The sequence below is a fragment of the Chionomys nivalis genome, chromosome 21 (assembly GCF_950005125.1).
Source record: "Chionomys nivalis chromosome 21, mChiNiv1.1, whole genome shotgun sequence".
In the NCBI taxonomy this organism is placed as follows: domain Eukaryota; kingdom Metazoa; phylum Chordata; class Mammalia; order Rodentia; family Cricetidae; genus Chionomys; species Chionomys nivalis.
This window is the reverse complement of record NC_080106.1, coordinates 4,699,249-4,717,315: the sequence shown is the minus strand read 5'-3', so window position 1 is coordinate 4,717,315 and position 18,067 is coordinate 4,699,249. Positions and strand designations below refer to the sequence as shown.

General features: G+C 47.2%; 1 protein-coding gene across 8 annotated transcripts in view; it reads right to left on the bottom strand.

Annotated features, from left to right (window-relative positions):
- Ttc13 (tetratricopeptide repeat domain 13) overlaps positions 1 to 18,006 on the bottom strand; it is a 54,045-nt gene extending 36,039 nt beyond the window's left edge. For all 8 annotated transcript variants that reach the window (XM_057753453.1, XM_057753454.1, XM_057753457.1 and 5 more), the window contains exons 1-4: positions 17,742 to 18,006; positions 9,172 to 9,266; positions 7,401 to 7,476; positions 5,641 to 5,711 (exon numbers count right to left, since the gene is read on the bottom strand). In XM_057753453.1, coding sequence (XP_057609436.1) covers positions 5,641 to 5,711; positions 7,401 to 7,476; positions 9,172 to 9,266; positions 17,742 to 17,970 — 471 coding nt within the window. In that variant the 5' untranslated portion in view covers positions 17,971 to 18,006. The remainder of the gene's footprint in view (positions 1 to 5,640; positions 5,712 to 7,400; positions 7,477 to 9,171; positions 9,267 to 17,741) is intronic.
- Between the last annotated feature and the right edge of the window lie 61 nt (positions 18,007 to 18,067).

Genomic DNA, 18,067 nt, shown 5'->3' with positions numbered 1-18,067 from the left:
TGGCGAGATGTGGCTGCTGGGCACGGGCCCAGCTGCAGAGCGAACGGTAGCAGAAGGAGCTTTGTCATGGATGCCTCTTGTGAAATGGCCCATGGGAGCCTCTGGCTACCACAGCAGGAACATTTTTATAGCAACAGAGTATTTAAAGCTTTAACAAAAACTGCTGATAAAAGTTGTGGCATTTAAGGACTAACTGAATACAGGCATGCTGACAACTTCCTGTCTTTAGCACCTTCAGCTGAGCTGCGGGGTGAAGGGTGCCCACATGCAGCCCCATTCAGACCTCTTCTTTTTTTTTTTTTTTTTTTTCTTTTTTTTGGTTTTTCGAGACAGGGTTTCCCTGTGGCTTTGGAGCCTGCCCTGGAACTAGCTCTGTAGACCAGGCTGGTCTCGAACTCACAGAGATCCGCCTGCCTCTGCCTCCCGAGTGCTGGGATTAAAGGCATGCACCACCACCGCCCGGCTTCAGACCTCTTCTTAAGCCCTCCCGAGGTCTGATTATCCCTGTGAGCAGCTGTGCATCACTCGAGTTTTCTCTGGTCCACTGAGCCTGCCTTTTAAGAAACACTTTGTAACAACACAGGACATATGACAAGTATATCATTGTGTTTAGAGTCTAGTGTTACTACTCCTAAATGTAAGTATAGATATTATTACCTTTAAAAATAGATACAACCTCCTATACTCACATTATCTATCTTTAGCTTTCAATGTTAACAAGACAAAACTTTTATTTATGTAATGTAATAATAACTTTTCTTTAAAGCAACAACAGAAAGAAAAACAGCCCAGCGTGGTGGCACAGCCTTTAATCCTAACACTGGGGAGCAGACCTTTGTGAGTTCGAGGCCAGTCTGCTCTACAAAGTAAGTTCAGGACAGCCAGGGCTGTTACACAGAAAAACCTTGTCTCAAAAAAACAAAACAAAACAAAACACATTATCTCTAAAAATAAGTTGGGATCAGAGCATCAAAGTTTGAGACTACCGATCAAATATGACCAGATTAGTCCTGTTTTTTTTTTTTTTTAAATAGGCTCTTCGACATTTTAAGTGAGCTCAGTGAAAACCACAGTCTCCAGCCTTCCTGAGGTTAAGCAGCTACAGCAGCTTGGGTGCTGTCATGGCAACAGGGAGCAGTAGCAAGGACAAGGCAGTCCACATGTTACCCTCATGCCACAGCTAACAGACATAGTGACTTTACACTTGACGGGCTGGAGCCACAGCTCAGAAGTTAGGGGCACTGGCTCTGGTGGTTCAGGAAGAGGACCTAGCTTTGGTTACTGACACCTCCATGAGGTGACTTACAGTTGTCTAACACCCTTTTCTGGCCTCCTAGGGCACCAGGCACACGCTGGTGCGGGTACATACAAGCAAGTACTCACATACAATAAAACAAAATAATCTTAAAAGGTGATTCTTAATAATCTTAAGAGGTGATTCTTCTTCTACCAGAAGGCTGGTTTCTGAACCCAAACTAGAAAGTCATTGTTGAAAGTCCAGTCAGGAAAATCAGTACATTGGATGCAGGAGGGGCTGACTCTGCCTCAGCGGGGCTCATTTACTTAGAGCTCATTTACTGAGCTCCTCTGGGGATGGAAGGCGAGAAGCAGAATTCCTGCATTAGGAATTCAGGTCCACCACGATCAGATCAGATGCACGCAGAGGCACAGCTGCATTAAAGTGTCCAGATACCTGCCCTACCAGGGTCAACTGGCAAAGGCTCGGCATTCAGGATCACCGCTGCAGTGCTCGGTTGCACAGGGAAGTGATGCTGTTACCCTGATGTGAAGTCAACCCAACCTGACCTAAAATCAGCGCATCCATCCTTGGAGATCCACACATGAATGCCAGCACTATGGAGGCAGAGGCAGGACAAGTTCAAGGCCAGTGCAGGTTACAAAGAGGTTGCTGCCTCCTGATGAACGAGTGGACAGATAAAACAGCAAATTACAGTGCAGACTGACATTTACAAAGGCTGTTTACTGAGGCTGGCTAGATATGGTGGCTCACACCTGTAATCCCAGTACTCAGGAAATTGTGACAGGATTGAGAGTCTGGGGTTCCTCTGGACCACATCCTGAGACTTTTAAGAGGAAGAGGAGAAAGAGAAAGAAAGGAAGAAAGGAAGGAAGGAAAGAAGGAGGGAAGGAAGGAAAAAGAAGGAAGGGAGGGAAAGAGAGAGAGGAAGAAAGGAAGGGAGGAAGGAAGGAAGGAAGGAAGGAAGGAAGGAAGGAAGGAAGGAGAAAAACAAGTCATCTGCTCAAGCAGAGCCACAAGACACAACGAGGACGCTGCCCCTTGACAAGCACTGGGTTGAACGCACAGATGAGGATGATGGGAACACCTCAGACTCATACCCTGACGGCACAGAGCAGATAATGGGAAGACATGAAACTTTAGATCCAAGCTCTCTGGAATTCAACCTTCACATACAAGTGATATCATCCATATAGAACTTACAACATCCAAGCCCCTGTGGTCACCCTTGTCACTTCCTGTAAGCGGAACCAGAAGTCGCTGTTTTGTGCTGTATCTAAGTCTGTTGAGTGTTAATGAACTCAAGGAAACCCCAAATCTGTGTGAGGATAGCTATCACAGTGTGACTTATTTAGGATGGTCACTGGCTTTAAACAAGCACTGCACATCTGTAGGGCCCTCCGAGTAACAGGCAGAATGGTGAGCGCCGTCATAGCATAAATAGTCTCTAGAGAAGCTGCGTTACAATTGAGAGAGCAGAGAACCTGGCGCCGCAGATGTGCTTAAAGGAGTTCGAAGCTCTGAAATTCTGGACAGGAAAAGGGACCGTGAGATAAAAATCAGTCCTCCTACACCATGAAACCTGACCTCTACATTTGCCAATATAAAGAAAGCAAGAAGCTGGGCGGTGGTGGCGCATGCCTTTAATCCCAGTACTCAGGAGCAGGGGCAGGCAGATCTCTCTGAGTTCGAGGCCAACTTGGTCTACGAGAGCTAGTTCCAGGACAGGCACCGAAGTTACAGAGAAAGCTTGTCTCGAGACAAAAAAAAGCAAGAGCAGTTTGATTTAAAGGGCAAACATGCTGTAAACATTCAACCTAAAGAGACTGGTTTATGCAAAATCCACCCACGTAAGAAAGTTCTGGCTAAACAGAGCTGGCAGCAGCTACCATTCATCTGCTGCTGTCTTCGTGTCAAGAGCCTCAGTGCACTATTGACAGGGCTTCCGAAGGAATCAACAGGAGCTCTTAAACAACAACTAAATATAGGAAGCTCTGGCAGAGAAGAGCGCTGAGGGTTTGCGTTCAGACTTCTGGGGAAATGGCAGCATTTGTTACTGACTCTGAGTTTTCTACCTAGCATAATCATGTGTCATGAAGAAACGTGACACAAAGTTACAAGCCCAACCTAGACATGCCACTCCTGTCCCCACCCATAAGTGCACACACAGATCCCACACTTCTCACTGTGTGGCACCAGGGAAGCCATCAGGAGCCAGGGGCAACTGGGCTCTCCTACCCTGAGACAAATGCACTACAAAGGATGCCCTGGTCCTCCCTTCCAAACTTGACTTGACCCACAGTACACACTGGCTATGTCAGCCTAATAGAAACACTATCCCTACTACAGTGTCTTTGTTCAGAGAGAGATTGTGACCAATGGAACACCAGCATGCTCTATAGTCTGTTCTCCAGGTGGCACCCACAGACTGGTTCCAGCACTAACTTAACACTAATACAAAATCTGCAGTGCATATATTCAAATCATAAAACACAAATAGTAATAGCTTTAGAATTTAAATGACCTTAGAGTGGTAGAAAGAGGACATTTTTAATTTTAATGTTTTAGTACTATCATCAACCACAATAACAATATTTCTTAAAAGCTGAACTAAATGATTATACACCTGCAGGCTGTTGGTACCATAAAGGAGCTGATTTCCATTCATAAAAATGCCTTAGGTCACTGGGTGTGGCAGCGCACGCCTTTAATTTCAGCACTCAGGAGGCAGAGGCAGGCAGATCTCTGATTCTAAGCTAGGCTGGTCTGCAGAGTTTGTTCCAGGATGGACAGGAATAGGGGGCGGGGCATGCTGGGGCTAAGTCTAAGACCAGACCACCCTAAAGGAGTTCAATCTCACTGGGCCTGCTTGCTTAGTAACTCAGATCTCCCTTCTAAACAGGGTCCTGTGTTTACTGGGAAAGTTTTACTTACTCTTTGTTTTGTTTTGTTTCGAGACAGGGTTTCTCTGTAGCTTTGGTCCCTGTCCTGGAACTAGCTCTTGTAGACCAGGCTGGCCTCGTACTCACAGAGATCCGACTGCCTCTGCCTCCAGAGTGCTGGGATTAAAGGAGCGCACCACCACCTGGTTTTAATTACTCTTTAATAATGCAACATTAAATAGAACCACAATTTGAAAACCTATTTAAACAATCAATTTTTGCATTTTAAGTTCCACTGAAAACCAAAAGCATGTATGACCGCCTGCACTCAGAGCTGTTGGCTTGAGCACCTCAAAGTAATAACCAAAACTATCTCATCAATTTTCTGAGACTACAGAATTATCAACATAATCCAGTTGTTGTGGTGAGGTTTTTTTTTTTTGTTGTTGTTGTTGGTTTTTAATTTGTTTGCTTTTTTAGGAACACAGATAGAGCTAAAGTTTCAAAATCAGTATTTTAAAATGAAGTCTATCTGCTGGCCCGTGAGCCACCTGTTGGTCCCTCTGAGCAACAGTGACATTTACAACAATGAGATTTGTGTAATGAAAACTCAGAGTGCCTACTGAGCACCCCATGTACAAGGCATTAGGTACTAGGTTCTTCATGGGACGTTCGATCTAAACCAAAACAGAACATTTCTAGAGGTAGTTACTAGGATTCACACATACAAGCACAGAGCGGAAGGTATAGACGTGGGAGTCTCTCACTGTGGAGTCCCGGCCCTTCTCCTGTAGAACACTGGCCAGACATCAGCATCTGACAAACTCTACAAACAGCCAAGTGAGCAGGATGTGGAGAAGGCTAGCACTTCTGCGGCAGGACTCCTCCACAGCACACACAGGCACACTTACACAGACTCTCTCCCTTCCTCTTCCTCCCTCTGCATGTGTATACAGGGTTTCAGCTCTATAACCAGGGCTGCCCTGGAACTCACAAGCCTCCTCTCTCAGCCTCCCAAGTGCTGGGACTCCGGGGATGCACCGCCACACCAGGCTCTTTTCCCTCAACTGGACTTGAACTATTTGCTAAGAAGCAATGATCACGTCTGCCGTCAAGCAGTCTCACGATTTCTGGCTAAAGTGAGAGGCAGATCCATAAGCAGGAACATGTTAACCTCAAGTCCTGTCCGAGAAGGACACAACTTTAATGTCCACCTCTCACAGTGAGTCCATGTCTCAGAGAAGGTCTACATAGGTGACCTGAAGCTACTTCTGCTCAACCTGGCAGCAAAAGGGCACCTCTGCTCTGTGACGGTGCAGACAGTATGGGTTATCAGCCAACGCTGACTTCCTTTATCTCACGGAGAGCAAAGTGACCCTTCAAGGTGCTGTCTTCTACTCTCTGCCACTAGGCATCGTGTCTCACTGCAACCCTGCAGATGTGTGGCTCCACCTGGCACCATATCAAACTCTCATATCACACACCCAAGGAGAGCATTACCTGCAGCATTGTCGAGAAGTGTCTTATTGCTTCATCATAGAGCCCACTGCCGACCAACACATAGGCAATAGCTGTGAGGCAAAACAGGAAAACATCAGAGAAGAGAAGAAAGGAAGAAAGGCAGGCTGTAGTCAGTGAGGCCACTCTGCCTCGTTTCAAATGCAGCTCTATGGGGGAGGTGCAGTTAAAGCAAGCAGACAGGAGGCCATGGGTCCTCCCGCCTTTGCCCTCCCGCACTGGCCAGGCAGCCTGCAGGCAGCAGGGAGACCGGAAGGCCAGCACAAGGGCACGTCTCCTAGCTCTTCTCGGGCCGGCAGTCCCAGGCCTGTAGGGGTGGAAAGGTTTTTACTCTGACTGGTAGCAAGGAGGACTGGCAAGGAAATGAAGCACAGGGGCTAACAGGCTGCCTGAGAACAGTGGCGCTGAGGGAGGTCAGGAGAGCAGGCGCCAGGCACCAGAGCCACCCTCCCCAGCCTGCTGCACCAAGACACAAGACCAGATTTCTGAATTAGATGAAGACTGCTGAAGAGGCTCAGTTCTGCCCAGCCTTATGTGGATGGGAACCCACAGAACCTCTCCCAACTTCCCGTTCTTGCCTAATAAGGCAGTGGTGAGGTTTCTTAAAGATTTTTCTCAGCCGAGTGTTTAGAATTCCCTGTTCTCCCATAGCTGGTACTATCACTGAACGGACAAATGAGCTCTGAAATGGAACCAAGAGCAGGAAAGGTGCCCAGCAGTTAAAGGCATCAGCTGCTCCTGCAGAGGACCTGGGTTCAGTTCCCAGCACCCACATGGTGGCTTACAGCTGTCTGTAACTCTAGTTTCAGAAGATTCAATACCCTCCTCTGGTCCCCAAGGGCATGGACACAGTGTACAGACATACATGTGAGCAAAACACACACTCACATAAAAGAAATACACGTTTTTAATTCTTTAAAAAATCAAATGAAACAACTTCAGGGAAAGCCTTGGCTCAGGGACACAGATCTGTCTAGGCCTGGGCTATCAGATATCCCACAAAAGAAAACAGACAAGGCTCCAATCTTGCCATCTCTACCCACAACTTCAGAAGAGACTGATCCACATCTCACTCAGATGTAAACAGCTGGGGGGGGGGGCTAAGGTTTATTGTGGAGACCCAGCGATGTAAAAGAAAAGCTGGGACGGCTACAATTCTAGCAGAGATCTCTGTAGCCAGCAACTTGTCTCTGGACACGCCTTTGTTGACAACTTCTTTCTAAGAAAGTCTCCGTCACATAGAAGAGCCTAACTCAGCTCTGACCTTACGAACTTCACTACTAATTTCCACACACCCAGGGCTACAATAGTCCTTACCAACCTCTGTGCAAGAGCCTTTTCTTCTTTCCCTCCTGCTGGCCTGCTGCCTTCCTTCCTTTCCTTTGTCTGAGCCAGGGTCTCCTGTATCCTAGGTTGGCCTCAAACTCACTAATTAGCCAAGGATGACCGTGAACTTCTGATCCTCTTCCTTCCACCTGCCAAGTGCTGTGATTACACCACCCCTAGTTTATGCTGTGCTGGGGACTGAACCCTGGCCTCCTGAAGACTAGGCCAGCACTCCTCAGGTCCCACCCAAACCTTCTGTCATGCACACCCACAGAATCTCAGGAGGGCCGGGGTAACCCTATCTGGCTCGGGTGGCAGTGCTAATCTTCTAGCTCTCCCTCCCACCTGGCTTTCTGTTCTGCATCCAATCACAGCTCTGGCAGATGTTGCAGGGTGCTCCCAGCCTGGATTCTCACCTAACTCTTCATTGGTGCTGTCGTTGTCGGTAGCAAATGGGAATCTCTTCTGTTCTGCAATAGACTTGGCCTGGCTCTGAAACAAACAAACAAGTCTTTCAGCTTCTGACAAACGACGGACGCCCACATAAACGCTGTGCTGTACGACGAAAGCCTGTTCTGTACGACGCTGGAGCTGCGTGACCTCTATGGGAGCAGGAACATATGTACCACTGTCTGCTGACTGAGTTTCAAGAACATGGTTCGGAGGTGAACGGTCTGGTCCCCTTATCACCAGTCACTTCAGTTTCCAAGAGGAAGCATCTTCTCTGTCTCATTGGATTAGCCCTGCTGGCTACTCTGAGGTCCCCTCAAGTTTCCACAGGGCCTTTAGGGCTTTTTATTATGTTGAGAAGATAACATTTTAGTCACCAGGCCTCCAGGGTGGCTTGGACACAGAATGCCAGGTAAAGCATATAACTATTCTAGAATCCACACATGTTGGACACACAGGCCTAGGAGAATCTGACTGATAAATAAGACATATGACTAAATATTTCCCCAACCAGTAATGCACATAGCCATCTGGTGTGAGGCATCAGGCTGGCCCTAGGCAGACACAGAGATCATGTGTGACCAGAAAGTCAGGACAAGGCACAAACTACTGTAGGAAGCAAAGGGAATAAATGTTGTCTTAGAAGCATGGACTTTTTTTTAAAAATATTTATTAATTATTATGTATACAGTATTTATTCTGTCTGCATGTATGCCTACAGGCCAGAAGAGGGTATCAGGCCTCATTACAGATGGTTGTGAGTCACCATGTGGTTGTTGGGAATTGAACTCAGGACCTTTGGAAGAGCAGGCAATGCTCTTAACCACTGAGCCATCTCTCCAGCCCAAGCATGGACCTTTTTAAAGGTAGTGTCTTGCTTTGTTGACTCTGATGGCCAGAAATCTATGTAGCCAGGCTGCCCTTGAACTCAAGGCAATCCTCCACCTTAGCCATCCAAGTGCTGAGATTACAGCCATATGCTACCGCACTTGGCTGAATGCTCTTACATGCTCTTACATACAATGCTCTTATATACAAACTGACGGTTCTCATGGGTTCTGGAGACAAACCACACTTGGTATCCAAACAGCTGCAATGTGGCTTGGAGGGTAAAAGCGCCAAGGTGAACACCACACTGCACACGAGGAGAGAAACGATCCCTCAGGTTGTACCTTGGCACATGTGCATATGTACGTATACACACATACAAACTAAGTAAATAAATATTAAAGATTATTAAAACAACCAATCCCAGGCTGGAGTCGTCACAGATACAATTTGAACTCCTAGTCATATATGCAGGAAAATCTAAATCAGAAAGGACTGAAGAGCTGATACCTGGGCAAATCTAGAGAATGGGAATCTGGCGACAGCTCCAAATCTAAGCTTATCTTTCTGGATGCACAGTGCAGAGTCCACCAGCACACATAACTAAACAGCTGGCGAAATGCAGTGTGACCAATGAGCGATACTGTCAGCTAAAATGAATTGGTCAGGGTGTTCAATACGGTTACAAGATCTTCTTGTTGCAAACTGCAGTGCTCTGTTTACCTACAGAGTCAAGAACACACTAGCTCAGATCCCAACACACACAGGACAGAGGGTACTGCCTTAGGAGACAATACCAGAATGCAGGAATGCGACACATTCTGGTCTTGGTCAAGCCTCAGTTACAGAGGAGTCCACAGGTGGGAACCTGGCCAGTGTTCAGCAAACGCAGGGTGGTGGGTCACATACCAGAATCTTTTCAGTGTTGAGAGAAAGCAGGGAGTCACAGGGTGCCGAGCCTCTCAGTTCGCAGTCAGACTCATGGAAGTTCAAAAACGGCGACTCTGCAAAGCAAACAGGCTGTCACTCAGTAATGCCAAGGCCTTCGGTGCTTTGGTACTTGCTGAAATCTTAAGATGCCCCAACCAAGCTAGAGGCCAGTGAAGAAAGCTCAGAGGCTCCCTGCACTCCAGCTGCACAGCGTTCTGTGGGTTCCAAGTGCCCTGTCACCATCACAAACTGCAGCAGGGCTTCCTGATGGGAGATGAGGGGCAGAGTCAACACCTGTCTACAACCCAGGTGTAGCCAGTGGCTGTGGAGCAGCTGAATTAAAACCTTCCTGGTGTGGTAGCACCTGCCTTGGTCTTAACACACACCTGCTCACATGTATGCACAATACCCATACATACAAGAACAAAGCCTGGGAGAGATGCACTAAGGGTTCAGAGCCCCAAATATGTAAACATGTCCTCCAACTCACTGAGAAAAACAATCAGTTTACAAATAAGCAAAGGGCCTTGAATGGGCAACGTTCTAAAGATACGAAAGCTACGGAGCACAAGAAAGGGCCATCATCATTAATTAGACGAATGCAGTTTGAACCACAATAAGGACCTCCTCCCAACCCACAAGATAGCTAGGAGAAACTGGAAACTTTGGGCGCTGACGGTAGGACTGTACAATGGTTCAGCACTGCGGAGAATTCCTTAAGTCGCACATAGAAGCACCATACAGCCCACCTCTGAATGTATCAAGAACTGAACACAGGACTCAAACAAATGCTGTCCACTTGTTTGTTGAAGCTGTAGTCATAAAGGGTGGTAAGCAACGGCTTAAGTACTCCCAGCGGATGAGCAGATGAACTGTGGAAGGTACACATGATGGATTATCCCTCCACAAAAACTGCAATGATATTTTATTTGTATTTTAATAAATAAAGCTTGCCTAAAAATCAGAATGCAAAGCTAAGCCACAGGGGCCAGGGAGTGGTGGCACACACCTTTAGTTGTAGGACTTGGGAGACTGAGGCAGACGGATCTCTGTGAGTTCAAGGCTACCCTGGACTACACAAGATTGATCCAGAAACAGATCCAGGTGGTGGTGGCTCACACCTTTAATCCCAGTGTGTGGGAGTCACATACTTTTAATCCCAGTCCTAGGGAGATGGAGACAGGAGCGATATGAATGGACCAAGAGAAGAATATAAAGAAGAGACAGGAACTCAGTGGAGTCTGAGGATTTATGAAGACAGGATGTTGCCCTTTGGGTCTGAAGGTTTGGTAGAGGTAAAAAGTCTTTCTAGTGGTTGGGTGCTTTGCTTCTCTGATTTTTCAGCTTGAACCTCTGGGTTTCTATTATTCATGCTACAGAAAATGATATATTTCAGTCTATGTTGGATCTAACCAAAAGGCGGCATGACGTCAGGGCTCTAGGAGCAAGGGCATTTGCCACCAGGTCTGGTGATCTGAGTTTAATCTCTGAAAGTGATATGGTAGAAGGAAAAGCAATTCCCACAAGCTTTTCTTTGACTTAAATGTGTTGTAGCTTAGGCACTCACCCCCCAATACTAACTAAGCAAGCAAACAAACAAACGTAAGAAAAATATAAGTGCTTAGAAGGCCAGGTGTGAAGTACACCTGTGAAGTTCATCCCAGGATTTTGGAGGCAGAGGCAGGGACTCTGAGTTCCAGGCCAGCCAGAGCTACATAGTGAGACCCTGTCTTTAAAAGTCATAGATAGATAGATGGATAGATGGATAGATGGATGGATGGACGGACGGACGGACGGACGGACAGACAGACAAAATAAAAGGGAGGCTTGGAGGGAGCACAGAGAAAGCATCCTGCGCCCACCTCACTGCTTCTGTCCCAGGGCCTTGGCCTTGCAGACTCCAGCTGCAGCAATGCACATTCTTCCAGCGTTCAGCGGCCTCCCACCATGAGCATTTCCCACATCCCTGCTTCTTCACTGAAGACAGATACTGTTTTAATAGGCTGCATGACCCCAGCTTTACGAACTTACCTGAGTAGGGTAGAGTCCTATAAATGCACGTGGTGAGCCACAGGGTGCGAACCTTGAGTGGCTGGCCATCCGTTGCCCCCTCCCTGACAGTCGAAAAAGAAGTCAGAGAGTTCTAGCATTGCCTTTAGCCTTTCTTGGACGGACCCGATACTAGCTGGATATTAGCTCCAGCTGACCTCTGGAAGAGCAGTCAGTGCTCTTAACCTCTGAGCCATCTCTCCAGCCTATGAACTTTTTTTTAATTACTGTAAGTGATTTCTTTTTCTTTTTTAAGATTTATATTTATTTATTATGTATACAATGTTCTGCCTGCATGTATGCCTGCAGGCCAGAAGAGGGTACCAGATCTCATTATAGATGGTTGTGAGCCACCACATGGTTGCTGGGAATTGAACTCAGGACCTTTGGAAGAGCAGGCAGTGCTCTTAACCACTGAGCCATCTCTCCACGCCCCAACATAAACTTTTTTTAAAAAAAGATTTAATTTTTGTCAGGTGTGCGGGTGCATTTCTTTAATCCCAGTCCTCAGGAGGCAGAAGCAGAGGTAGGATGATCTCTGTTCCAGGCCAGTCAAGGCTACACAGTGAGACAGACACTATGTTTCAAGTAAATAAAGAGCATGTGAGTATACACGTATGTACAGATGCCTAGGAAGGGCAGAAAAGGTGTCAAATCACTTAGAGTTGGAGTTTCAGGCAGTCAGGAGCCATCAACATGGGTGCTGGGAAATGAAGTTGGGTCTTCTTCAAGAATAGCAAGTTCTCTTAACTGCTGAGCCAGCCATCTCTCTAGCCCAACCACATGAGTTTTAAAAAGTCAACAACTTTCCCATAACTCCAGTCATTGTCAGACATCAATTAGACTAAAATTGTGAACCAGCTCTAGGTAGTGGCAGATGGATTTGTCCAGGGAGTAGAACACCTTGGACAGCCTACAAAAACAGTGGCAAAGGATCAAGCAGTCTATGTGCAGGAAGCCCTGAGAAGATGGGCCCAGAGAGAAAGGCCTACAGGGTGTCTGGGAAAGAAACTGAGCAAGTGTCAGTCAACTTAAGTCCACTACTCCACGCTGGTCCCAACTCAGATGATGTCACATGAGATGTCATTCAAATGTAATGTCATTACATATCAAAGCTTCACCAACTATTACAGCAAACCAATTGGATCCTTTCTGGTCACACAGAGAGATCCACTGGTAAAAACCATGAGCTTAACAGTGTCGGGTGCATTTTCTGCATATGTCAAGTTTTAGTAAAAACTGACTGTCTCTCAAGACAGGGCAAGCCTGGGATGGCAGTCTACAACAAGGGAGATTCACCCAGGGCTGGCTCAAACACCTGACAGAGGGGTTCTTGAAAGCGCAGAATTGCCTGGATTTGTCTTATTTCCTGCAGGTTAAACGGGCTGGGTCCTTTGCCCACACAGATGCAAAATTGGTGCTCATTCATGAGTCTGGTGGTTCCCGGACCACCTACAAAGAAATACAATTTATCGCAGGGCATGGGCGCACGCCTTTAATCCCAGCACTTGGGAGGAAGAGGCAGGTGGAGCTCTGTGTTCTAGGTCAGCCTGGGTTACATAGTGAGACCCTCTCTCAAAAAATTAGAAAAAAGTAACAGTTTATGACACACCTGAAAAGGAGCTGTGTCTGCCAAGACCATCTCAAAGTAATCAAGGCCATTAATAGTTAAATCAAAGGACTACCTGAAGGATGCTGTTGCCAGGGCAATAGCACAGTGGCCTGTCCCTAGACACGCAGTAAGCAGCACCTTTTTCTGGCCAGATACAGGTCTATTATGATGATAACATGCTCCGCAAACAGGTGCAACCATACACTGACACTGGGTTCTGAGGAAGCACCCCCCTCACGCCTCCCCCACCCACACACGCACCCAGCACACCGGCAGCAAGGGGCTTGCACAGCTGTTCACAGAGCACAAAACTTGTGCTCTAAGAACAAAAAGAGGAAGCTGTCTTTTCCCACGCTTCCTTTCATTGATTCTCCCCACACCTCGGCATAGTGAGCAAGATCAAGTTCCTGTAAGGAGTCCCACCCAAGAAAGACACACGATATTGGCAAGCGAGGCCTTGCTGACTCTACCAGAACTACAGGGCTGGGCTCGTGGCTACTTCTTACTCTCCGGGCAAGCAGCTCCCAAGTTACATAGATGGACACACACACACACACAAAAAAAAAAAAAACTATGGAAAAATAACCTCAATTCTAAGGCTGAATTTTTTTAAAACAATCATTAGTGAGTATATGTGGGTGTGTACTATGTGTTCATATGGAGGTCAGAGGTCAACTAAAGGTGCCAGTTCTCTCCTTCCATCATATGGTTCCCGAGACTGAACTCAAGCCCAGCTTGACAGCAAGCACTTTTACCCAGTGGGCTATCTCACTGGCTCAATTCTGGGATTATTTATCCCAACAAACTTACCATACTTACGGATACAAGCTATCATTCAGAGTGCAGTATTCAATGGGGATCGTGTTAAGGTCACCAGTCCATCAGATATCAAGTACAGGACTGCCACCTAGAAACAGCCAGCCTGGCACTTAAGAACTTCACATAAGGGCTGAGAGGTGCTCAGCTGGGAAAGCGCTTGCCAGCACAAAGCCCACAACTGCAAAACAAACACACACACAAAAACCCCAACAGGCGTGGTGGCACATAGCTGTAACCCTAGCATTTTGGGAAGCAGAGGCGGAAGGATCGGGAGTTCAAAGTCATACTCTGCCGTCCAGAGCGCTGAAGACCAGCTTGGGATGTGTGACATGCTGTCTCAAAAGAAAAGGGGCATGGGGGGGAGGGGGAGCCTCACCTTAGCTCGTCAGTCCACTTACTGCAAAGAAAGGGAACCAAGAGCATTCTGGAAATTACTAGAAATGCATGTGGGTTACTAAAATGTAGCTTCGGGTGGCTATAAAGAACTCAGAGGCCAGGCGATGGTGGCACACGCCTTTAATCCCAGCACTCGGGAGGCAGAGGCAGGCGGATCTCTGTGAGTTCGAGACCAGCTTGGTCTACAGAGCTAGTTCCAGGACAGGCTCCAAAGCCACAGAGAAACCCTGTCTCGAAAAACCAAAAAAAAAAAAAAAAAAAGAACTCAGAGGTCATTAGCACTAACCAAATGCTTCATTTGAGTGACACACAACAGAGGCTTGTGGGAAAAGCAGGAAACCTGAATTCTTCAGTCAGTGGGCAATTGTTAACTGAGAGAACCTAATTTACTGGGCCCATCAAACAGAGGAGTCAGGTGGAGCCATATCTAGGTTCTGCTCAAGGTTACCCCCTCCAGAGCTCACTGTCAGCACCAGATCCTGCCTGGCTGCCTGCATAACAGCACCAATGTGGGACCCCACTCCCTCCCACCACTCAGCTTTGTTCCTCCAGGCAGGTGTCTCTGGGTCTACACTCCGTGTACCCAATCAACTCTCCACAAGGGACTCGGTCAGGTCGTTAAGGCCCAGCACATTCAGCAATGCCTGGTACACACACACACACACAGTCTTCCGGTGGATTAGTGAAGCATTCCAACACACAGGCAAAATCTGAAATCCTAGGTGTTATTTTAAAATACAGGTTTCAAACTGGGTGATGGTGGCATAAGCCTTTAATCCAGCACTTGGGAGGCAGGGGCAGGCAGATCTCTGAGCTCGAGGCCAGCCTGGTCTACAGAGCGAGTTCCTGAACAGTCAGGGCCATACAGAGAAACCCTGTTTCAAAAAACAAAAACAAACAACAAAACTTTCAACAAGTTGAAGGTATAAGACTTATTATTAACGCTTATAGAAATTATACTAATATGTAAGAAACTACCAAGTCTATATTCCAAAATCAAATTAATACCAGATCTGGGCTCTACACCTTGCAGGGTAACCTTGCTTGGGTTTTTCGGCCTCAGTTTCCTCTTGGGTAAAAGAGCAATAAACACTACTTAGTGCAGTGACAACCAAAGGCACAGAATTTTATGTAACACGAGCAGGGAAGAGACTTGGGGAAAGGCTTCATTCAGTATTACCTCCCACAACTATAAATTAAAAATAGGGCCATAGGAATAAGAAAAAAATTTAACTTTTCATTTATTTATTTTCTGAGACAGGGTTTCTCTGTGGAACAGTGCTATTGTCCTGGAACTCACTATGTAGCCCAGGCTGGCCTTAAACTCACAGAAATCCACCTGTCTCTGCCTCCTCAGTGCTGGGATTAAAGGCATAAGCCACCAACTTCCGGTTTAACTTTTATTTTAAAAATAAAATGTTCAGGTTTGATGGCTCATGCTTTTATTCTCAGCACGGACAGTCACAAACACGACAGTCTGAGCTACGCACTGAATTCCACCCCAGGCTAGCTTAAATTAGTGTACCGAGTCACATGCAAAACAAAGCAGAAAAAGAAACAAAAAGCAGAAGCAAATAATATACCAGATGGTTTCTTCTCTTTTGAAAGAGTAAGATTGTTTTCTCAGGGCTGAAGATGGCCCAGTGGTTAAGATCCACATTTGGTTCCCAGCACTCACAACCACCTGTAACTCCAGCTTCAAGGGATTTGGTGCCCCCTTCCATCCATATCCATATCCATCCACAGATACAACTCCCACCCCAACAAAGACATAAAGACATACATTTTTAATGTTATTTTTTCATGGGAAACTAAGATCATAAGTATTATAAATTATTTTCAGTAAGAAACATAAAAATGTACCGGAAACCAAAATATCACTATAAGCTGGGAAACACGTAAACCCAGGGCAGAGACACATAAGCGTGCTTGTAGGTCTGAGGATGTAGAGACGGCTCACCAGCTGCAGACCCAAACCAAGCAGGCAGCACCTCAGCAACCTGAATCTGAGAACAACTCCGAGGGACAGTCACACTGCTCTTGGCCCCAAGTCTAGACCCCAAGTCTAGAGTCTGGCTTGATGTGGCAGGCAGTTAAGTGACCATGGTAAGAGCAAAAGTGCCCTCATGGTAAGGTCAGACCTGAAGGATTTCAGAGACCTGATCAGTTTGGACATCATCAAGAGTAGGTCATTGTGTCGGTGGTACTGGAGTAGGCTATGACAGGCTTAGTTGCTTGTTTTTTTTTTAAGAATTATTTATTTATTATGTATACAGTGTTCTGCCTGCATGTATGCCTATACCAGATCTCATTACAGATGGTTGTGAGCCACCATGTGGTTGCTGGGAATTGAACTCAGGACCTCTGGAAGAGCAGCCAGAGCTGTTAACCTCTGAGCCATCTCTGCAGCCCTAGTTGCTTGTTCTGAATTTGTCCCGAGTCTACGACAGGTATCTAAGGAGACATCACAGGGTTCAATTTCCATATAATTGTACAGGATCAAGAGAAACAGATTAAGAGACATTTCCTACAACCACTTGGCAGTTAAGACAAAAACCTGTGTGCAAAGTTGAGCATGGTAGCTCACACTTGTGATCCCAGCATTTGCAGGAATAAAGCAGAAGGATCATAGTAAATGTAAGTCCAAAGCCAGCCTCTGTTTTTGAAAAAGGGTCTCTGTAGATCCTTTTTCAAAAACAGAAAATGCAAAGCAACAACCGCCTGCAGCAGTATTCTTTATTCTTCTACAGCCAAGATTTTGGAACTAGTTTCTATTGTGCCTCAGTTTTCCCTTCTGAGATAAGGAGCTGCCATCCAACAGGGTGACTACTGCTTTTATGGTAAATTAACCCACCAAACTAACAAGGCTAAATGAGGAAAATAAAACCTCGCATTCAAGTAAACAGGATCTCCGATTTACAGACAAATTCGCAGAGTGGTAACTCCTTTGCTCAGACTCAGAGGTGACATTTACAAGGGCCATTCGTTTCACTAAGTTCACACCAACCATGCTGTTGGCAGACACGGCAGACCACAAAAAAGTCACAATAAGTCACTGTCGGTAACTGAGACTTTATCCAAGCCAGATGGTGGTTAAATAAAATCAGATTGGACTCATCTTGAGATTTCACCTCAGCTAAGACATTGGGTAGTGATTGGGCAGGCATAACGTGCTGACCAGAGGGGAGTCTTAAAAGCCAGGTGCTAGTAGGGTAATGCACGGAGGGGAAGGGATGGTGAGGGTACTGACGGGTAAAAAAAAAAAAAAAAAAGCCCACTGTATAACTGAAGACGGAAAACGAGTATGTGTATTTTTCCCAGCGTTGTCTTCCATGACTTATTCTACAGGTATACAGCGCTTCACTTCAATGAATGAGCCTGAGTGGCTGCAAAGCGCCACCCTCGGAGGTACAGCTGAGGGGCACAGGTCAGGGCTGATGTCACCCTGCAGACCCAACTGGCTTGTAGCTCTCAGGGTTGGATTCCTGGGGTGAGGACTGAGCCCAAGACACCCACCCAGCCAGGCAGAAAGGAAGGCGGACTTCCTGGCCCATGCCAGCACGGCTCCGCGTCCCCATCGCCCGCTTGAGCCCATCCCCGCTCTCTCCACCTCCCAGGTGCTTCCACGCTGGGCAGGGGCGGCCGCAAGGAGAGGGCAGCCCAGCCCACTCACCGCACTCCGGGTACTGGTCCGCCCAGTCCCCCGACTGCGGGCAGCCGCCGCCCGCCGGGGCCTCCTGCTGCTGCCGGTGCTGAAGCTCCTGCTTCAGCAAGGACAGCGGAGAATAGTGCTCGGTGGCCCCCGCGCAAGCCAGCGCCCTCAGCAGCAACAGCAGCAGACACAGCACCACCTCGGCGCCCGAGCCGCCCCAGCAGCCGCAGCCGCGGCCGGCAGGTGCCATCTTCCTGCACGGCGCAGGCGCGGCCGTGCTCTGCCAGCCGCGGGCAGGTGGGCGCGGCGCGCGACCGCAGTACTCCCCGGGAGTCGTAGTCCACGTC